At 44.4% G+C, this 23754-nt stretch overlaps 1 protein-coding gene across 2 annotated transcripts in view; it reads right to left on the bottom strand.

Annotated features, from left to right (window-relative positions):
• Nucleotides 1-2036: 2036 nt before the first annotated feature.
• The window catches only part of LOC137180463 (mitogen-activated protein kinase kinase kinase kinase 3-like), a 66704-nt gene continuing 44986 nt past the window's right edge, over nucleotides 2037-23754 (bottom strand). For both annotated transcript variants that reach the window (XM_067585852.1, XM_067585853.1), the window contains 18 exons: nucleotides 22454-22506; nucleotides 16695-16847; nucleotides 16552-16606; nucleotides 16322-16472; nucleotides 14897-14964; nucleotides 13470-13511; nucleotides 13286-13370; nucleotides 13079-13158; nucleotides 12114-12174; nucleotides 11802-11919; nucleotides 11378-11436; nucleotides 10383-10486; nucleotides 9612-9783; nucleotides 7499-7567; nucleotides 7233-7325; nucleotides 7057-7127; nucleotides 6925-6980; nucleotides 2037-2265 (listed from right to left, as the gene is read on the bottom strand). In XM_067585852.1, coding sequence (XP_067441953.1) covers nucleotides 2178-2265; nucleotides 6925-6980; nucleotides 7057-7127; nucleotides 7233-7325; nucleotides 7499-7567; nucleotides 9612-9783; nucleotides 10383-10486; nucleotides 11378-11436; nucleotides 11802-11919; nucleotides 12114-12174; nucleotides 13079-13158; nucleotides 13286-13370; nucleotides 13470-13511; nucleotides 14897-14964; nucleotides 16322-16472; nucleotides 16552-16606; nucleotides 16695-16847; nucleotides 22454-22506 — 1578 coding nt within the window. In that variant the 3' untranslated portion in view covers nucleotides 2037-2177. The remainder of the gene's footprint in view (nucleotides 2266-6924; nucleotides 6981-7056; nucleotides 7128-7232; nucleotides 7326-7498; nucleotides 7568-9611; nucleotides 9784-10382; nucleotides 10487-11377; nucleotides 11437-11801; nucleotides 11920-12113; nucleotides 12175-13078; nucleotides 13159-13285; nucleotides 13371-13469; nucleotides 13512-14896; nucleotides 14965-16321; nucleotides 16473-16551; nucleotides 16607-16694; nucleotides 16848-22453; nucleotides 22507-23754) is intronic.

Here is a 23754-nt window from a genome sequence, read left to right as displayed (position 1 = left end):
AAGTGGTATCAGATGACCTGCGACACCGATAATACAGCGTTCAGTTTCAAGCTCAGCAAACTCCAACAAAGCCTCAGTGACAGCGTCAGCAGGGCGGGTCGGTCGACCGCTGCCGTCTGTAACACAACATTCATGTTTAAAGAGTAACGTCTTATTATCCAGGATACACACTCCTCTGCTTCAGATCCACTCCTTCCTCCTTCCTCCTCTTCCTCTTCACTGGGTGATGAACGTCCCATTCATTCCCAGTACAGAGCTTCATACCAGGAATATTCATCATTAAATTAACTTCAGCATATATTAAGTTGTTGCTTCTGATCACTGTCGTACGTATAATATATGTTTATCCAGAGCCGTTATCCGTCCCGTCTCTGGACAACAAAAACAATATACTGATAAGATTCAGGTTCATACATGCAGCAAGACCTTTAACCTTTAGGCTTAACGCAGAATACAAACATACTTTCAGTGATTAAATGAGTCTCCCTGAAAAACACAAACATAATGAATCTAATAAGAGAAGAAAGAGTAAGAAAGTTATAATTATAATAACTGTTGTGGGTCAGTTTGATCCTCCTCTCCATATATTAACATATATTAACTCTGATTCTGTAGTGAAGTGACGGACAGAGTCTTAAAAAGATGGTTTTTATTTTACATTATTTACAACATGAAAACATTTAATAAATGTAAAATATTAAAGTTGATCACAGATCTGTTTATAAAAGCTGGAAATAGTTTTTATAAAAATGTCAACTCAAATATCTGAGAGTGATTTCAAATAACCTCTGACCTCTGACCTCTGACCTCTGACCCTGCAGCCTCCGCATCAGCTGAGCTGCGTCCAACAGACACTAAACATCACTCAGCAGCAGGTTTCAGACTCGCTGATCATCGTCGGTTTGTGTCGTGACTGCAGAGTCATGTGACGGTCATTTTCACGTCTATAAAATGTGGAGCATTGCATTGTGGGATTGCACATGTCATCTACACCCTCAGCCGTGGACCTCTGGTGTGATGTGTTACAGCTGCAGTTCGTCTCCCGTCCACCAGATGCTGCTGTGATCACATCTGGAGGATCCAGACTGTTACAGCAGAGTATTGATGGTTTATTGATCAGCTGATGTTCAAGTATTTGTGATCGTCTTCCTTCTACACAAGAAGAATATAAACGTTCCCGCCTGCTGAGACTGTGATGTTTCCTCCAAACGTTAAAGTTTCTCTTCGCTGCTGCTGACAGCAGAAGAAGAACGACGATGCGATGAAGACTTTGGTTTCTGGGACATTTTCAGACTTGTTGCAGGAACGTTTTCTTCTCTCTGTGAGGTTTGTTGGTGCGAGTGTTTGTTGCACGAGGGTCAGTAGAGGCGGGCCTACGAGCAGGATTTGTGACATCACAACTAATCTGGAGCCAATCACGGTCCGGTATCAACGTACACAGTGTGATGATGAAACCTGAACACTGAGACGGAGGAACATCTGGCAGGAAAACTGTTGATATATTTACAGAGTCTGGAGAAGGAGGACGAGATGATTTCAAGATTTTAACAAGGTAACTGAACTTTTTTGGCACTTTTTATTAGTCTGTTATAGACCACGCCCCCTTCAACTCTAGACCACGCCCCCTTCAACTCTAGACCACGCCCCCTTCAACTCTACACCTGTCGGCCTGAATGGTTCCCTCACTGTGCTGCTGCGTCACCAGAGAACCAGCGAAGAAGAGTGAACTGTATCTGAGCGTCCTGCGTCCTGTACCTACACACAACTTCATCTCAACTGGTTTGACCTTTGTCTGGTCCTGGTTTGGTCCTGGTTTGGTTCTGGTTTGGTTTTGGTCTGGTCCTGGTTTGGTCCTGCCTTGGTTCTGGTCTGGTCCTGGTTTGGTCCTGGTTTGGTCCTGCCTTGGTTCTGGTTTGGTTTTGGTCTGGTCCTGGTTTGACCTTTGTCTGGTCCTGGTTTGGTCCTGGTTTGGTTCTGGTTTGGTTTTGGTCTGGTCCTGGTTTGGTCCTGCCTTGGTTCTGGTCTGGTCCTGGTTTGGTCCTGGTTTGGTCCTGCCTTGGTTCTGGTTTGGTTTTGGTCTGGTCCTGGTTTGGTCCTGCCTTGGTTCTGGTTTGGTTTTGGTCTGGTCCTGGTATGGTCCTTCCTTGGTTCTGGTCTGGTCCTGGTCTGGTCCTGGTTCAGTAGCTGTTTTCATGTCCGGCGAGGATGTACAGGTTACTGTGTTCAGTCGGGTTATCTGTCGCTCTGCTCTCCAGGACAACGACCCTGCAGACAGACAGGTGATCAAACAGACAGACAGGTGAGCAGACAGACAGGTGATCAGACAGACAGGTGAGCAGACAGACAGGTGATCAGACAGACAGGTGAGCAGACAGACAGGTGATCAGACAGACAGACAGGTGAGCAGACAGACAGACAGGTGAGCAGACAGACAGGTGATCAGACAGACAGGTGAGCAGACAGACAGGTGATCAGACAGACAGACAGGTGAGCAGACAGACAGACAGGTGAGCAGACAGACAGGTGAGCAGACAGACAGACAGGTGATCAGACAGACAGGTGATCAGACAGACAGACAGGTGAGCAGACAGACAGGTGATCAGACAGACAGGTGAGCAGACAGACAGACAGGTGATCAGACAGACAGGTGATCAGACAGACAGGTGAGCAGACAGACAGGTGAGCAGACAGGCAGACAGGTGAGCAGACAGACAGACAGGTGATCAGACAGACAGGTGAGCAGACAGACAGGTGATCAGACAGACAGACAGACAGGTGATCAGACAGACAGACAGGTGATCAGACAGACAGGTGAGCAGACAGACAGACAGGTGATCAGACAGACAGGTGAGCAGACAGACAGGTGAGCAGACAGACAGACAGACAGGTGTTCAGACAGACAGACAGGTGATCAGACAGACAGGTGATCAGACAGACAGGTGATCAGACAGACAGGTGAGCAGACAGACAGGTGATCAGACAGACAGACAGGTGAGCAGACAGACAGGTGATCAGACAGACAGGTGAGCAGACAGACAGACAGGTGAGCAGACAGACAGGTGATCAGACAGACAGGTGAGCAGACAGACAGACAGGTGATCAGACAGACAGGTGAGCAGACAGACAGACAGGTGATCAGACAGACAGGTGAGCAGACAGACAGACAGGTGATCAGACAGACAGGTGAGCAGACAGACAGACAGGTGATCAGACAGACAGGTGAGCAGACAGACAGACAGGTGAGCAGACAGACAGGTGAGCAGACAGACAGGTGATCAGACAGACAGGTGAGCAGACAGACAGGTGATCAGACAGACAGACAGGTGATCAGACAGACAGGTGAGCAGACAGACAGGTGAGCAGACAGACAGGTGAGCAGACAGACAGACAGGTGAGCAGACAGACAGGTGATCAGACAGACAGGTGAGCAGACAGACAGACAGGTGATCAGACAGACAGGTGATCAGACAGACAGGTGAGCAGACAGACAGGTGAGCAGACAAACAGACAGGTGAGCAGACAGACAGGTGATCAGACAGACAGACAGGTGAGCAGACAGACAGACAGGTGAGCAGACAGACAGGTGATCAGACAGACAGGTGATCAGACAGACAGACAGGTGATCAGACAGACAGGTGATCAGACAGACAGACAGACAGGTGAGCAGACAGACAGGTGAGCAGACAGACAGACAGGTGAGCAGACAGACAGACAGACAGGTGATCAGACAGACAGGTGAGCAGACAGACAGGTGAGCAGACAGACAGGTGAGCAGACAGACAGACAGGTGATCAGACAGACAGGTGATCAGACAGACAGACAGGTGAGCAGACAGACAGACAGGTGAGCAGACAGACAGACAGACAGGTGATCAGACAGACAGACAGGTGATCAGACAGACAGACAGACAGGTGATCAGACAGACAGACAGGTGAGCAGACAGACAGACAGGTGATCAGACAGACAGGTGAGCAGACAGACAGGTGAGCAGACAGACAGGTGATCAGACAGACAGACAGGTGATCAGACAGACAGGTGAGCAGACAGACAGGTGAGCAGACAGACAGGTGATCAGACAGACAGGTGATCAGACAGACAGACAGGTGAGCAGACAGACAGACAGGTGATCAGACAGACAGGTGATCAGACAGACAGACAGGTGAGCAGACAGACAGGTGATCAGACAGACAGACAGACAGGTGATCAGACAGACAGACAGGTGATCAGACAGACAGGTGAGCAGACAGACAGGTGATCAGACAGACAGGTGATCAGACAGACAGGTGAGCAGACAGACAGACAGGTGATCAGACAGACAGACAGGTGATCAGACAGACAGGTGATCAGACAGACAGGTGATCAGACAGACAGGTGAGCAGACAGACAGGTGATCAGACAGACAGACAGGTGAGTCCTGTAGGTGTCGCTCTGTGTTTGATTTAATTAAACTTTTATTCCTGTTTATTTTAATATTAGTGACACATAAACAACAGAACAGCCAGAGCTGCTTTTCATTACACTAACTCTGTTCCTCTAGTCCTCTCCTGGAGGAGGAGAGAGGAGGCTCCAGGAGGAGCGAGGAGAGAGGAGAGAGGAGAGAGGAGAGAGGAGAGAGGAGAGAGGAGAGAGGAGAGGAGGAGCGAGGAGAGAGGAGAGGAGGAGAGGAGGAGAGAGGAGAGAGGAGAGAGGAGAGGAGGAGCGAGGAGAGAGGAGAGAGGAGGCTCCTGGAGGAGAGGAGGAGCGAGGAGAGAGGAGAGAGGAGGCTCCTGGAGGAGAGGAGGAGAGAGGAGAGAGGAGAGAGGAGAGAGGAGGCTCCTGGAGGAGAGAGGAGAGAGGAGAGAGGAGAGAGGAGAGAGGAGAGAGGAGAGAGGAGGCTCCTGGAGGAGAGGAGGAGCGAGGAGCGAGGAGAGAGGAGAGAGGAGGCTCCTGGAGGAGAGGAGGAGAGAGGAGAGAGGAGAGAGGAGAGAGGAGAGAGGAGGCTCCTGGAGGAGAGGAGGAGCGAGGAGAGAGGAGAGAGGAGGCTCCTGGAGGAGAGGAGGAGAGAGGAGAGAGGAGAGAGGAGAGAGGAGAGAGGAGAGAGGAGGCTCCTGGAGGAGAGGAGGAGAGAGGAGAGAGGAGAGAGGAGGCTCCTGGAGGAGAGGAGGAGCGAGGAGAGAGGAGAGAGGAGGCTCCTGGAGGAGAGGAGGAGCGAGGAGCGAGGAGAGAGGAGAGAGGAGAGAGGAGGCTCCTGGAGGAGAGGAGGAGCGAGGAGCGAGGAGAGAGGAGAGAGGAGGCTCCTGGAGGAGAGGAGGAGCGAGGAGCGAGGAGAGAGGAGAGAGGAGAGAGGAGGCTCCTGGAGGAGAGGAGGAGCGAGGAGCGAGGAGAGAGGAGAGAGGAGGCTCCAGGAGGAGAGGAGGAGAGAGGAGAGAGGAGAGAGGAGAGAGGAGAGAGGAGGCTCCTGGAGGAGAGGAGGAGCGAGGAGCGAGGAGAGAGGAGAGAGGAGGCTCCTGGAGGAGAGGAGGAGCGAGGAGCGAGGAGAGAGGAGAGAGGAGAGAGAAGGCTCCTGGAGGAGAGAGGAGAGAGGAGAGAGGAGAGAGGAGAGAGGAGGCTCCAGGAGGAGAGGAGGAGAGAGGAGAGAGGAGAGAGGAGAGAGGAGAGAGGAGGCTCCTGGAGGAGAGGAGGAGCGAGGAGCGAGGAGAGAGGAGAGAGGAGGCTCCAGGAGGAGAGGAGGAGAGAGGAGAGAGGAGAGAGGAGAGAGGAGAGAGGAGGCTCCTGGAGGAGCGAGGAGCGAGGAGAGAGGAGAGAGGAGAGAGGAGGCTCCTGGAGGAGAGGAGGAGCGAGGAGCGAGGAGAGAGGAGAGAGGAGAGAGGAGGCTCCTGGAGGAGAGGAGGAGCGAGGAGCGAGGAGAGAGGAGAGAGGAGGCTCCAGGAGGAGAGGAGGAGAGAGGAAGTGTTTTAACGGACAGCAACACCCCTTTGATCCAATGTGTGCATTGATTGGTCAGCTGATCTGACAGGAAACAGTCGGCTGTAAAGCACAACAGCAGCTTCTCGTAGCCGATTTATTTATAAAATAAAGATTACTGAATCATGAATCAATCATAAAAACGTACTATTTTTCTTCATGAGCCAAAAGACTTCTTTCTTCTTCTCTGAAGCACAATAGCAGCGTTTGAGTCACAGTGTTGATGTTACACAGCCAACCGTGGTGGACTGAAGCGGTGGGCTGATGGCTGAACGTGGTGCCCTTGTTGCCAGAGGAGCTACCAGGCTTCATCCTGGTCACCCGGACCACTATTTGGGCCGTCCAAACACTTTCTGGGCAGTTCAGAAGGTTCCTGGTTGGCAGCTAGCTAAGCTAACTAGCTGAAAAGGCTAACTACACAATATCTGCTACTGCGTCGCTGTGTTACTGGTCACAGCACACACAGCCGGCGTTCACTGGTTTGCAGTCTTATGCTCTAATTTCTACAGCGTTATAACTTGCAAACACACTTTTTAAATCTTGTTATTACATCTCTCGTAGTCTTTTTCTCTCCTCTGCTTTCTCTCCGAGCTCCCTTGTCACTGCTACTCACTCTCTTTTTTTCTTTTCTTGACCCCTGCATCTTCGCTAGCTCCTGCCCCACGGCCAATCACAATCCAGCAAACGTGACATGACTCATAAACAACCAATCACATATAATAAAACTAAACAACATAAGTTGTTCTCTATTTACACCACAGGCTCACCCAGTACACTGCAGACAATCTACCCAAAGTGGCAAAATATATTGTTTATATTGAATTGTAAATACCCACTGAAACATATTTTCTCCCAACAGAACATATAAGAAACTAGCAGCAGCCAAGAGATCCAGTAATGATATTTAAGGACAGATTGAATTGCCCTCAGCTACAGACAGATGAGAACACAGACAGGTAAGCAGACAGACAGGTGTCTCACCTGTCAGAGCCCAGCAGGCGGAACATCCTGCTGATGTCACTGATCTCCTGGGTGATCTGTAAAGAAGAAAAAAACATTATGATACAGCAGTGAGGTGGGCGGGGTCTTGCGCTCTGATTGGATGATTATTACCTTGTTATATCTGAAGCTCCGCCCCTGCATGCCATGTCTCCAGAAGGCCAAAACACTGTCCTGTAAACACACTGAGGAAGAGGAGGACACCGAGGTCAACACAGAACACACCTGGAGACAGATTCAGACGGTACTTTAAGATTTAAGGTGGTTTAAACAGACTTAAAGTGGTTTACCGATCGCCTCAATCTGGAAGTTGAAGGTGAGCTCAGCTGACAGCTTCTTGCTGGACTTAAGCTTCCCCTGGAGATTCACGATCTTTATACAACCTGCAGGAAATAAAAAGTACAAACACAGCTTGAGTCGTCTTCTGCTAAAACCATCTGAGTAAAACTTATGAATCAATAAATAAATATTCCATATGCTGTGTTCATTATAACAAAAATCATCTGCTGTCTGAGCTCTGTGATTCATCTGACTGAAGCATAAAGAGTGAACTTACGGTCCAGACAGACTAGGACTGTGTCTCTCTCCAGCTGAGTGATGTGGATCACACAGCTTTTAGGGTTTTCTGCAAGGAGACCCACTGTTAGCATACAGTACACATAATACACAGTATACAGTATATAATGTAAATTTTAGGATTCATTTTAAAATTTTGGTGCTCACTTATACAGCCCTACATGGCCAGGCTCCACAGTACATTGTGGACCTTCTGCATACCTACACCACTAGCTCTTAGATCCTCCTCCCAAGGCTTTCTAAGTGTACCCGGTACACGTTTTAAGACCTGGGGAGGTCCCTAAGCTTTGTAATAGTCTTCCAACAAGCTTAAGGTCCTTGTATAATGTAGACCCTTTTAAAAAGCAGCCAAAAACCCATTTGTTCAGACAGGCGTTTGGGTAGTATGTGCTATTCTATCTTAATTTGTCTATTTTATCTGCTCTCCTTGAATATTTTAACTGGTGTCTTTGTTTTTTATTTTATTCTAATTTTATTTTACTTTATTTTACCTTATTTTATTCTATTTTATTTTATTTTACTTTATTTTATTTTATTTCTTTGACTGTGAAGCACTTTGTAAGTGGTGTTTGTGAAAGGAGCTATATAAATAAACTTTGCTTGCTAAGGGATACATAGGCCTACACCATGCATGGGAGGGTTGTTTGGAGTCAGTAGCAGTTGGAGCACCTGAGTTGTACCTGAGTCAGGAGGAGTTTTACCTGAGTCAGGAGGAGTAGTACCTGAGTCTGGGGGAGTTGTACCTGAGTCAGTTGTATCTGAGTCAGGGGGAGTTGTACCTGAGTCAGGAGGAGTTGTACCTGAGTCAGTTGTACCTGAGTCAGAGGGAGTTGTACCTGAGTCAGTTTTACCTGAGTCAGGAGGAGTTGTACCTGAGTCAGGAGGAGTTGTACCTGAGTCAGTTGTACCTGAGTCAGAGGGAGTTGTACCTGAGTCAGGAGGAGTTGTACCTGAGTCAGGGGGAGTTGTACCCAAGTCAAAGGGAGTTGTACCTGAGTCAGAGGGAGTTGTACCTGAGTCAGGAGGAGTTGTACCTGAGTCAGGGGGAGTTGTACCCAAGTCAAAGGGAGTTGTACCTGAGTCGGGAGGAGTTGTACCTGAGTCAGGGGGAGTTGTACCTGAGTCAGGGGGAGTTGTACCTGAGTCAGGGGGAGTTGTACCTGAGTCAAGGGGAGTTGTACTTGAGTCAGGGGGAGTTGTACCTGAGTCTGGGGGAGTTGTACCTGAGTTGGGAGGAGTTGTACCTGAGTCTGGGGGAGTTGTACCTGAGTCAGGGGGAGTTGTACCCGAGTCAAAGGGAGTTGTACCTGAGTCGGGAGGAGTTGTACCTGAGTCAGGGGGAGTTGTACCTGAGTCTGGGGGAGTTGTACCTGAGTCAGGAGGAGTTGTACCTGAGTCTGGGGGAGTTGTACCTGAGTCAGGGGGAGTTGTATCTGAGTCAGGGGGAGTTGTACCTGGGTCAGGGGGAGTTGTACCTGAGTCAAGAGGAGTTGTACCTGAGTCTGGGGGAATTGTACCTGAGTCAGGAGGAGTTGTACCTGAGTCAGGAGGAGTTGTACCTGAGTCTGGGGGAGTTGTACCTGAGTCAGGGGGAGTTGTATCTGAGTCAGGGGGAGTTGTATCTGAGTCAGGGGGAGTTGTACCTGAGTCAAGAGGAGTTGTACCTGAGTCTGGGGGAATTGTACCTGAGTCTGGGGGAGTTGTACCTGAGTCAGGAGGAGTTGTACCTGAGTCTGGGGGAGTTGTACCTGAGTCAGTTGTATCTGAGTCAGTTGTATCTGAGTCAGGAGGAGTTGTATGTGAGTCTGGGGCAGTTGTACCTGAGTCAGGGGGAGTTGTACCTGAGTCAAGGGGAGTTGTACCTGAGTCAGGGGGAGTTGTACCTGAGTCAAGGGGAGTTGTACCTGAGTCAGGGGGAGTTGTATCTGAATCAGGAGGAGTTGTACCTGAGTCAAGGGGAGTAGTACCTGAGTCAGGGGGAGTTGTACCTGAGTCAAGGGGAGTAGTACCTGAGTCAGGGGGAGTTGTACCTGAGTCAAGGGGAGTTGTACCTGAGTCTGGGGGAGTTGTACCTGAGTCTGGGGGAGTTGTACCTGTGTCAGGGAGGGTGGGGCAGGAGGAATTGGGATCGAGGGTCTGGAAGCTGACGGGTTGATTGGGTTCAGTTCCTCTGCTGAGGCCGACACAGATCAGAGGGTACGGCTGCTCCGGGATGACCAGCAGCTCTAAAACCTCCAGAGGACATGGAGGCTGGAAGTCCATGTTCTGAGGGGGACAGGCAGAGTTATCACTGGGCCTGATTCTCACTGTCTGTCCCATGATGTAGCCCGTCTGCAGGAGGCACTCAATTCATCAGAGCATCATTTAAATTCAGGAAGATACGCATTTTAATAAATGCTTCTGACACTAGTTCTGGTTCAGGCTGGGCCAGGATCGGATACAACCCATGTCAGTGCGGGGCAGATAAGACACACAGCTAGTGTCATCATCATTAGCTCTTAAATATTTCAGATATCATTTTGGGAGAAATATTCCATCCATTTTCAGCCTCTTATCCAGATCTGGCTAATGGTGGCAGCAGACTACGTAGGGAAGCCTGCTCCTGCTCCTGCTCCTCCTGGAGGAGGCGTTCACAGGCCTGATGGGATATATAATCCCTCCAGTGTGTTCAGGGAGGTCCGCCCCAGGGTGTCCTCCTTCAGAGGGAAGGTTCTGATCAGATACTGAACCACCTGACTCTTCTGAATATGAAGGAGCAGTGGTTCTCCTCTGAGCTCCTCACCTGACAGGTGAGGTGTCCTTGAGCAAGGCAGTGATTCTGACAGCTTCAGACATGAGAAACACACACCTGCTTTCTTTCTTACCTTCACCAGCATGAACTTCTGCATCGGCTCCACCCACTCCAGCAGGACCACACCTGATTGGAAGGCTCCACCCAGGTATTTATGACCTGTGTAGGGGTTCCTCACTGTGGGGAGAGGATGGGGGGTCAAAGGTCATCACTGCTGTCTGGCTGGAGGATGTGTGCAACTGCACCTGTAACCTCTGACCCAGGTGTAAAAACATTTTGGAGACAGTGACATCGTGAAATGAAGCCAGATTTTACAATGATCCTTGTCACAGATTTACTTTGACTTATTTATTCACTGTAACCCAAAATTATAATAATGATAAATAAATAATCTTCTTTGGGTTCTGCACCTCAGAGGACTGGCACCGTCCCGTCATGCAGCCTGACACTCCAGGTGCGGTGCCTTTGCTGCGAGCTGGTTTCCCCCCCCCCACACACACACACTCTTATACGTGATCAACTGAATCAATTGACTTTTAATTGCTTATTAGTGCTTTACTTTATTTATGTATATATTTATTTATTATTTTTAGCCCATATATAAGAGAGGAGGAATATTTGCATGCATGCACTATGTGTATGTTTTTGTGCATCCACGTGTATGGGTTTGAGTGTATTTGTGTATGAATGTTTCTATCTTGGCTCATCTAAACCCCCTAAACTGATCTCACACAGACACACATCCATCTACTCGCTTACCCCTCGTCAGAGATGTCATATTCCTTCATCTGTCTTATCCCTCTTTCTTTTTGTCTTTTGTCTCTCTTGGCTGTTTTGTATTTATGTACCTCACCTGTTATGTATCATTTTGTATCCACTGTTATTCACAATGAACTCTGTCAGCTGCAGCACTGACAGAAGTCAACCTCTGACCTCAGTGAGGGAACTCTGATAGTTTTCAGTACTTCAGTAAAGAAAAAGAAAAATGTACAGAAAAAATAAAAGAAATAAAAGACAAACATGTGGGAACATGGTGTGATGCATGATGGGAAGCAGCTGATGACTCACCCACGCAGCACTTCAGACAGCCTTTAGTGTCGGGAATTTTACTGGAGATGGAAAACTTCCTGCAAACAAAGAGACAAAACACATTTCTGTGGTGTTGTTGGTTCTCAGTGTCAGTCACTGATCTGACAGCAGCTCACTAAACACATCTGTGATTCTCTTTTCATCTGATTTACAGCTGTCACACATGTGATGAGTGAATCATTACAGTCACTCATTAACACTGAAAACTTTACTCAGAGTCCAGCAGGAGGCAGCAGAACACCTTCATCATCCTGAACTCTACAATCTTCATCTTCCTCACAGCCTTCAAACTCTTATGTTACTTTAAGTCCTCAACGTCAAACCCTCTCAGGCCTCAGCAGACTCTGATGTTTAGTGTGTTTTAGCGTGTTGAACGTGTTTAGCGTGTCGGTGGGGGACTGACCGTGGCAGGATGCGGTCCGGTAGACGGTGCGTCGGAATGGAAACCGGCAGCTTCTGTTTGTGTTGCGCCTGTTCGAAGAGACCGACCAGACTGTGGCAGTGCAGCTGAGAGGCTCGGCCTGCAGACACAGCGCAGGGCTCAGTTAACACACTGAAACAACACTCGACGTGTTTTTCAATGTTCACTTGAAACCTTTTCCCTGAAGATTTTAAAGTTTACGTTTCTTTCATTCATCAGTTATAGTTAATTCTTTGATCTTTATTCATTTTTCATGGTGTGATTTAGTGAATCAGTGACGTGTTTGTGACTCACCTGAGATGGAGATCAGAGTGTTGTTCATGACGTAAACCCAGGTACACCTGCGAGGAAACAGCTGCAAAGACATCGAGTTGAATATCAACACTTGTGATCAGACTCGTGAGTGAACAGTGAAACTCTGTTATCGTCTGGATAAATAAAGTTGAGATGAGTTGAATAATGTGAGATAAACAGCAGCCTCCTGCTGATGTCTCATATTTAATGTTTCCATAAACTGCCTGGAAGACGATATATGACTTCAGTACAAGTTTTAATGCCGCAGTTACAGGTAAAAGACAGTAAAAGTACTTGTTGTACAGGATGATTTAATATTTCATTGGATTATAATTATTGATGAATTCATGTGTTCCTCCTGGAGATAAATAAAGTTTTATCTGCACCTATAATAATACATCGTCATTTAGTTATTGATTATATTTTGTATTATTGATCTGAAAAGTAACTAAAAAACTAAAACTGTCAAACAGATGACGTGCAGTCGGAACTGCGTTATTTCCCTCTGACAGGTGGATCAATACAAATCTATCATTCAGATCAACTAAATCAAACGTCTGATCCAGATGTGGATCAGGTCTCCTGAGGTTTAAAGATCTCTGACAGATGTTATTAAGACTCATAACAATAATCTGCTTCTAACAATAATTTGTGTCTGACGAGTTTGTTTGTTTTGTTTCCTTTAAACGACATCTCCTCCTTCTAAGTCACTAAAAACCCAGAATCTGTAAAAATATCTTTCTAAAGTTTTCCTGCTGGACACCAGATGTTCTTCCTTCACTGTAAAGTTCATGTCAGTGTTCAATACTGGACCAGGACTGACTCCAGACCGGCTGTGATGTAGCTCCGCCCCTTAAACCAGATCAGAGACGAGAACAAACATCCAGCTGAAGGAGCAAGAATGAACGTGTTTCTGAGTGGAGGGACGTTAATAAGACGGAGAGTTCAGTCAGCTGATGCTTCACCTGTTCCATGCAGTTCTCATGCAGCTCGTTCAGGTTCAGAGTGTAAATTCCCTCCTCAGCTCCGAAGATCAGATACTGATCTAAAAAACAAAACGCCAAAAAATACCATTTAAAAATGTGCATTGAAAAATAATAATCTCAATTTCTGTCTCAGCAACAATCAAAGCAGCTGATGAGGTCAGAGGTCAGAGGTCAGGGGTCATGTACCACGGGTGTTGGGGTTGATCCAGGACGCCGCAGAGTGAATCTTCAGAGGACAGCCATTAAAGACCTTTGAGAAACAGGCTCCCATCTGAGAACAGAAAGCAGAACAGCAGGTAGAACGTTTGAAACCTCAGGAACACGAGAACATACGCAGGAGTTTAGAGACGTGCGCCGCTGAGTGACTCACGTGCACTTTAGGAGTCGGTGGGAGTCCGTTACTGACGGGTTTCTGCAGAACAAACACACACTGACATCAGTTCAACCATCACGCTTACAGTTTATCACTCATATATATATCGTCATATTTAATAAAATCATCACATGGCAGAACACGCCGGCGGCTCTTCAGCCTGCTGACAGGTACGATCTGTTTCTGCACAAAGCTGTGAGTTTACAGACTCACTCTGTACTCATTCATGTTCATATAAATTATATAACTGTATCTGGATGGTCACTTTATTCAGACATAATCCGGCAGAGAGCACATGAAACATAAAAACATACATGAAAGATGAAGTGACAACATGTGTTTACTCATCAATCCAACGATCACACATTAACATCATCATCATCAGCGACGGCGACACGAGTCACAGTCAGACTGATCCTGCAGGACAGAAGCTGTTTCACTGTTTCAAAGTTAAATATGTTGTCTCTTAATCTTGTTTGTTATCTGAATTAAATGTAGAGAAATAAAAGCAGTTCAGAAATGAGCTGCAGGGTTCCACACCAAGAATGAAAACTATAACAATAACTATAACTATAAGTGGAGTCCAGACTACGACTATACAACGACAGCGGGATCACGGTCAGAGCGATTTAAAGAACGATGGAAACACTGACAGCCAATCAAAATCTATCAACCAAACCATACAGCAAGACAAAGTCTCCATCAAGCCCGAAACCTGTAGATATCATCTTCATTCTGTAAACTGACTGATGACTTTATTTATTTTAATGCGGGTTTGCTCCTTTCTCACCACGGACCGACACACTGTAATCAGCCAGAGGTGATTTCTTTACATGAGTTTGTTTCTCTTATTATACAATGATGCTGGAACTTTGTTCTGCATTATAATGAAGTTAGTGCCCCTTTCAGGCTTCAGATCCGTGCTCATACTGTGTGTCCTGCCACAGCACAATAACAGCTGGTCGTCAACTACCGGCGGTCGGTGCAGTTTGGTCTGTAAAAACTGGAACATCACAGCAACTACTGTCCCGAAATACTTCTGAGCAACACATTGAACCACCACCCGCCTTCAAACCCTTCTGGATCACAGCCGGATCAGGCAGCGTGTGCTCGGCACTGCTGTTTACACAACGTGGATGCTCACATTGTTATCGTTGTAGTTATTGTTATGGTTATCGTTCTTGGTGTGGACGGCCCTTTACTCCGCATCCTGGTGAAAAGAGAAACCTCAGCGAGCAGCGAGAGGACAAATCAGCACAGACAGGTGAGCTGTCAGTCTCAGGTAAACATCATACAGACAGGTGAGCTGTCAGTCTCAGGTAAACATCATACAGACAGGTGAGCTGTCAGTCTCAGGTAAACATCATACAGACAGGTGAGCTGTCAGTCTCAGGTAAACATCATACAGACAAGTGGAGTCTTACTGGGACGTCTTTCCTGCTGTGGACAGTGTTGGGCGCTGCAGACTGCTCAGAGTAGGACGGTACGCTTCCTGCAGAGAGACGGAGCATCACAGGTGTGTTCACATACGTCACAGGACAGCAGGGGGTGTAGTACAGGTGTAACAGGTGTGTGGTCATGTGTACAGCAGGCAGAACAGATGTTGAGCAGGTAGAGCAGGTAGAGCAGGTGTAGAACAGGTGTAGAACAGGTGTAGAACAGGTAGAACAGGTGTAGAACAGGTGTAGAACAGGTGTAGAACAGGTAGAGCAGGTGGGTAGAGCAGGTGTAGAACAGGTGTAGAACAGGTGTAGAACAGGTAGAACAGGTGTAGAACAGGTGTAGAACAGGTGTAGAACAGGTGTAGAACAGGTAGAACAGGTGTAGAACAGGTAGAGCAGGTGTAGAACAGGTGTAGAACAGGTGTAGAACAGGTGTAGAACAGGTAGAACAGGTGTAGAACAGGTGTAGAACAGGTGTAGAACAGGTAGAACAGGTGTAGAGCAGGTGTAGAGCAGGTGTAGAACAGGTGTAGAACAGGTAGAACAGGTGTAGAACAGGTGTAGAACAGGTAGAACAGGTAGAACAGGTGTAGAACAGGTGTAGAACAGGTGTAGAACAGGTGTAGAACAGGTAGAGCAGGTGTAGAACAGGTAGAGCAGGTGTAGAACAGGTAGAACAGGTGTAGAACAGGTGTAGAACAGGTAGAACAGGTAGAACAGGTGTAGAACAGGTGTAGAACAGGTGTAGAACAGGTAGAGCAGGTGTAGAACAGGTAGAGCAGGTGTAGAACAGGTGTAGAACAGGTAGAACAGGTGTAGAACAGGTAGAACAGGTGTAGAACAGGTGTAGAACAGGTGTAGAACAGGTGTAGAACAGGTAGAACAGGTAGAACAGGTGTAGAACAGGTGTAGAACAGGTAGAGCAGGTGTAGAACAGGTAGAGCAGGTGTAGAACAGGTGTAGAACAGGTAGAACAGGTGTAGAACAGGTAGAACAGGTGTAGAACAGGTGTAGAACAGGTGTAGAACAGGTGTAGAACAGGTAGAACAGGTAGAACAGGTGTAGAACAGGTGTAGAACAGGTGTAGAACAGGTAGAACAGGTGTAGAACAGGTGTAGAACAGGTGTAGAACAGGTAGAACAGGTAGAACAGGTGTAGAACAGGTGTAGAACAGGTGTAGAACAGGTAGAGCAGGTGTAGAACAGGTAGAGCAGGTGTAGAACAGGTGTAGAACAGGTAGAACAGGTGTAGAACAGGTGTAGAACAGGTGTAGAACAGGTGTAGAACAGGTAGAGCAGGTGTAGAACAGGTGTAGAACAGGTAGAACAGGTGTAGAACAGGTGTAGAACAGGTAAGGAGTGTTACAGCATGCATAAAACGTTCTCCAGTGCAGCACGTGGAACCCACCTGGACTGCTGAGTCTGTGGGGGGGCAGTTTGGGGGGGGGTGGTCTGGGCGGGCCCTGCGTGGAGGAGCGGGCGGGGCTTTCTGACAGAGGGTGGGGCTTTAAGGTCCCCTGGTTGCCATGGTGATCACAGTAAGGAGGCAGGGATTCTTCCTGATGGAAAGAAAAGACATTTGACTCGCTGGTTCTGATCTGAGACAGACAGCTGATCAGAACAGGTGAGACGACACACCTGAGGGGGCGGGGCAGCAGGAGGAGGGCGGGGCCTCAGTGTCGAGTCTTTTACACTAAAAGAGAGAGAGAGACTTGCCGTGAGCACCTCCACAGATGTTGTGGACAAGCCCACAGGTGTGCACAGGTGTACATCATACTCACTGCTGCACTTCAATATCGCCACTGTCACGGTGACCTGCAGCATCAGAGACATCCGAGTGGTCGTCCGCATCCCCTCTCTCCACACAGCCGTCATCCTCAGCCTCATCTTCATCCTCACCTGAAGTGCCGGCGTCCAGGTGAGTCTCACGTCCCCTGGAAGCAAAATATTCATCAGCTCTAAACATTCTACAAGTTCAGGAAAAACTGGACAGCAGCAACTATTTTATCTTTGAGTTCAACGGCAGGAACACGACCATCCACCACAGATGTGTTTGCATGGATGTGATTGGCTGACGCAGCGTCTTGCTGGATGACGTCGAGGACGACCCCCCAGGAGCAGCGCCGCACTGTAAAACCAGTTTGATTTATCCTGTATGTACAGGACGTAGCGAGGTTCAACGTCACACGTTGCTTTCATTGGAGCCGCTTTGAAGCCCAGAGTTGCATCTTCTGGTCGGCGCATCGTGTCCGTTTCGACGACCTTCCAAATAGCGTGCGGGTGAACACCAAGTGTTGCACACTCGGGCTAACGTTGGCTACTTTAGCTTAACTGTGCTAACAAGGCAGGTATTTAAATAGTCACATTATATACAGTCATATAACTGTTTCTCAGTCTTTACCCAGTTATCTCAGCATTTACAGTCCACAGCAGCATGATTGAAAATTCATGTCTAACACTTAACATTAAGAAAACTGTCAGTTTGCGTTTCTTCCAGGTCTCGGTCCGCGTCAGAACTTCATGAGAAGCATGTTAAAATGGTGAGCAAGGTTGCAAAACAAACGTACACAGATTTAGTTCATACCCACCCGGTTTTTAAAAAAAAATGTGTTTTCAGATGTTTTCTAACTAAAATCTGTTATACAAGTGTTGTAGCTCCTTTGAAGAGCAGCTCAGTGCGTAGCGTGTAGGACAGTGAGGCTGCGGCAACACACACATGCAGCGGTGAACCAGAGGACGACCGCCACTTAGAACCAGAACCAGAGCAACCGGTCCGCCATCCAATGAGACAATTGCAACAACGGTGCAACTCAGTGCAACTCAGTGCGAGTCCTGGAGGCGGGAGAGCAGCAGGTGAGCCAGCTGTCAATCACAGCTGTCAATCAACGTCCACACGGCAGAAATCAAAGCTTCTATAAGTCTGCAAATCTTATTGTGAGTCTGACATAGTGCCCAAATCATGTAATTACAACTTCCTGTCCGTCATGTGACACACACCAGGAACAACAACAACAATAACCAGGAAGCGTGAACCACATCCGGGTGATTTCTCTACAGTCGGAAGCCATCTTTTTTGCTTCATGCGCCACTGAGCGGGCGCCATGTTTGAGTCTGTATCCGTTTCTTATAACACGGTCGAGGTAGCAGAAGAAGATGAAGATGATGAACTAGTATCCTCAGCCTTCTTGCTACTGCTGCTATTACTTTCATACTTAAGTACTTTTACAAGTTATTATTATTATTATTATTATCTGGTATTTTCTGGATTTATTGACATACTTCACATGTACCTGTGACATCACACTGCACCGCTCAGCTGAGATTATTAACGCTGAGCCAAACGCCCTGATTTACATTTATTACTAGTTTTATTTATTTAACTTATTGATTACTTATTTATGTGTTCAGTGTGACTCTAGGTGAACACACCGTGAACGTGTTTTGCTGACTCCGGCTGCTTCAGCAGAATCTCTTTGTTTTTAACTTGTCAGCTGAGTTTACCTGCTCACACCTGTTAAACTGTGTGTGTTCCAGCTGCTTCACCGGTCTGACCCACAGTGATGAGGTCAGAGGTCAGAGGTCAGCACATTCAGGCAGCAGAATTAGTAAACATGGCGGTGACCTTAGCTCAGGACAAAAGGTCCGCCGTCCAGTTAAAAGCTTCCAGTGCCGGATTTTCTTCACCGTTAGCAAATCTTCCAAAGTGCTCAAATGCATCGTCTTTAAATTTTCATCAGCTGCTCCGTGTTCACCCCCCCCCCCTCCATCCTGCACCCCCCCCCCCCCCCCGGGGCTGCTGATGAATTATTCAGGCTGCGCTGAGGTTGACACACTGCAGCTCTCAAGACCAGCACTGAGCTTCATCTTTCTATCACAGTTCCTCTGCTGACAGCAGCGTGTCCTGCTGATAACGCATAACGCCGTCTCACTACTGAGACACTAAGATTTATTTATGGTATTATTATTATATCATTATTATTATTATTGTTATTATTATTATTGTTATTATTATTATTATTATTGTTGTTATATTATTATTATTGTTATTATTATTATATCATTATTATTATTATTATTATTGTTGTTGTTATATTATTATTATTGTTATTATTATTATTATATCATTATTATTATTATTATTATTATTATTGTTGTTATATTATTATTATTGTTATTATTATTATATCATTATTATTATTATTATTATTATTATGATTATTATTATTGTTATATTATTATTATTGTTATTATTATTATATCATCATTATTATTATTATTATTATTATTATTATTATTATTATTGTTATATTATTATTATTGTTATTATTATTATATCATTATTATTATTATTATTATTATTATTATTATTATTGTTATATTATTATTATTGTTATTATTATTATATCATTATTATTATTATTATTATTATTATTATTATTATATTATTATTATTATTGTTATTATTATTATATCATTATTATTATTATTATTATATTATTATTATTATTGTTATTATTATTGTTATTGTTATTATTATTATCATTATTATTATTATTATTATTATTATTATTATTATTATATCATTATTATTATTATTGTTGTTATATTATTATTATTGTTATTATTATTATTATTATCTGGTATTTTCAGTACTTTATTTCCATAGTTTGTGCGATTTGACGTGTTTTTTTGTTTTTCTGTCTAATTGCACCGAGACCTGAATAACTTATACACAAGTATACACATGAACATATGAACACATGAACACATGAATACATGAACATATGAACATATGAACACATGAACACATGAATACATGAACATATGAACACATGAACACATGAATACATGAACACATGAACATATGAACACATGAACACATGAATACATGAACACATGAACACACGAACACATGAATACATGAACACATGAACATATGAACACATGAACATATGAATACATGAACACATGAACATATGAACACATGAATACATGAACACATGAACATATGAATACATGAACAAATGAATACATGAACACATGAACATATGAACACATGAATACATGAACACATGAACATATGAATACATGAACAAATGAATACATGAACACATGACCATATGAATACATGAACACATGAACATGTGAACATATGAACACATGAATACATGAACATATGAATACATGAATATATGAACATATGAACACATGAACACATGAACATACAAACATATGAACACATGAATACATGAACACACGAACATGAATACATGAACACATGAACATATGAACACATGAACACAAATACATACACATGAACACACGAACACATGAACACATGAACACATGAATACATGAACATACAAACACATGAACACATGAACATACGAACATATGAACACATGAATACATGAACACATGAACACACGAACATATGAATACCTGAACACATGAACATATGAATACATGAACACATGAACATATGAACACATGAACATATGAATACATGAACACATGAACATATGAATACATGAACACATGAACATATGAACACATGAACATATGAATACATGAACACATGAACATATGAATACATGAACACATGAACATATGAACACATGAACAGATGAAGACATGAACACATGAACACGAACATGAATACATGAACACATGAACATATGAATACATGAACACATGAACATATGAACACATGAACATATGAATACATGAACACATGAACATATGAACACATGAACATATGAATACATGAACATATGAATACATGAACATATGAACACATGAACATATGAATACATGAACACATGAACATATGAACACATGAACATACGAACACATGAACATATGAATACATGAACACATGAATACATGAACACATGAACATATGAATACATGAACACATGAATACATGAACACATGAACATATGAACACATGAACATATGAACACATGAACATACGAACACATGAACATATGAACACATGAACACCTGAACATATGAACACATGAACATATGAACATATGAACACATGAACATACGAACACATGAACACATGAACAGATGAACATACGAACACATGAACAGATGAACATACGAACATGTGAACACATGAACATACGAACACATGAACATATGAACACATGAACATGTGAACACATGAACATACGAACACATGAACATATGAACACATGAACACCTGAACATATGAACACATGAACATATGAACATATGAACACATGAACATACAAACACATGAACACATGAACATACGAACACATGAACACATGAACAGATGAACATACGAACACATGAACACATGAACATACGAACACATGAACAAATGAACACATGAACACATGAGCAGATGAACATATGAACACATGAACACATGAACATACGAACACATGAACACATGAACATATGAACACATGAACACATGAACAGATGAACATATGAACACATGAACACATGAACATACGAACACATGAACACATGAACATACGAACACATGAACACATGAACAGATGAACATATGAACACATGAACATATGAACACATGAACATATGAACACATGAACACATGAACACATGAACATATGAAAAGATGAAGACATGAACATATGAACACATGAACATATGAACACATGAACATATGAACACATGAACACATGAACATATGAACATATGAACACATGAACACATGAACATATGAACACATAAACACAAACACATGAACACATGAACATATGAACACATGAACACCTGAACATATGAACATATGAAGACATGAACATATGAACACATGAACACCTGAACATATGAACAGATGAAGACATGAACATATGAACACATGAACATATGAACACATGAACATATGAACACATAAACACATGAACACATGAACATATGAACAGATGAAGACATGAACATATGAACACATGAACACATGAACATATGAACACATGAACATATGAACACATGAACATATGAACACATAAACACATGAACACCTGAACATATGAACAGATGAAGACATGAACATATGAACAGATGAAGACATGAACACATGAACACATGAACACATGAACACGTCCTTTATGAACAATCTGTCACTGTATGATCACAGTTTATCACGTCTGCTGCTAAACGTGTTGACGTCGTATTGATCTGCAGGTTTGGAGGTTCGAGGGTGACAAACATTTATATCTGGTAACAAATCACTTGATACAAATATAAATAAATAAAAAAGCCGAACCATGAATTCATGAACTTAATTTACACCTGAACACATCTCTGAGCACATTTATGCTGTTTGTTCTTCAAACATCATCATCACCAGCACGTAGACGTGAAACAACCAATGATAAACACCCGGTGTGTCAGCTGAACGCTCAGGACTTTACATCAGCCTGTGACATCATCAGCCTGTGACATCATCAGGCCTGTGACATCATCAGGCCTGTGACATCATCAGGCCTGTGACATCATCAGCCACAGGTGACAGAAGCAGAAATGTTCTCACCTGTTTCCACCAAGGACGAATCCTGCAGCGTCTTCAAACTCCACCTGCAGCTCCTGAACCACACAGAGACACAAGGTTATTATTATTATCATCATTATTATTATTCATATTCATATTATTATTATTATCATCATCATCATCATCATCATCATTATTATTATGATGATAATGTTATGCTGATGATGATGATGATGCTGATGATGATGATGATTATTATTATCAGTACCAGGGGAAGAGAAACCTGTTGTTTTTGTAAAGATTATTATCGGAGCCCGAGCAGCCAGTGGTGCCGAGGATCTATTGTATCTGAGAGAATTCTTCTTCTCCTCCGCTAAAGGTGCTGGAAAACTCCTGAAACTTTACACATGCGTCACAATTGGGGGGAAATTATATCTTCTATAGTAATTGGACTTAGGTGTGGCCAGCGGGCTCCATAGCGACCCCAAACAACGGCCATTTTGAAATAAAGTTGCTTTGATGTTCATGGAATTTGGTGGGTTCACTGCTGTCATCATTCTTCCCAACATTCTTTTTTTTAAATATTTTTTCACCCAACAGGAAGTCGGCCATTTTGAATTTAGTGCGTCAATTTTCATTTTACCAACATGTTTGAGGCCTTTTGGATGCAGAAGAACTCACTGAACTTTGCTCCTGAGTACAAACTAGTAAATATTTTAATTAGTATCACGGTTGGGTTTGGACGTGGCAGCCAGCTCCATAGCTGAGGTGCTGGGGGGGCTCGCTCAAAAACTCACTAAACTTTGCACATGTGTCAAAAGTGGCGTAACTTTGATATCTGATATGATCTAGGGAGTGCCCCCTAGAAAATTTCAAAGTAAAAGCCCCAACCTTTAAATTTGACGTATATAATCCTCAAAATTCAGAGCCGTGTCAGCCGACCTCCAGTAGCGCCGCTTGGTTTTAATTAATATTATTATTAATAATAATAACAACATTATCGCTATTATCACTACGGTTCACTAGAGCAGAGGAGGATGCAGCTGATTGGTCGGTTGTGTTGGTGCAAATTCGAACTGTGAAGCTCCCAACCGACCAAAACACACACACACACACACACACACACTCACACACACTCACACACACACTGGTTCTACTGGAAACAAACCGGTTCTACTGGAAACAAACTGGTTCTACTGGAAACAAACTGGTTCTACTGGAAACAAACTGGTTCTACTGAGAACAGACCAGTTCTACTGGAAACAAACTGGTTCTACTGAGAACAGACACCTCAGAGCAGCTGACTGGACTGAATCACAGACTGATCAGGAGTGACCAGTTAC

This window comes from Thunnus thynnus, chromosome 3, assembly GCF_963924715.1.
Source record: "Thunnus thynnus chromosome 3, fThuThy2.1, whole genome shotgun sequence".
Classification (NCBI taxonomy): domain Eukaryota; kingdom Metazoa; phylum Chordata; class Actinopteri; order Scombriformes; family Scombridae; genus Thunnus; species Thunnus thynnus.
This window is presented reverse-complemented; position numbering and strand designations above follow the sequence as displayed.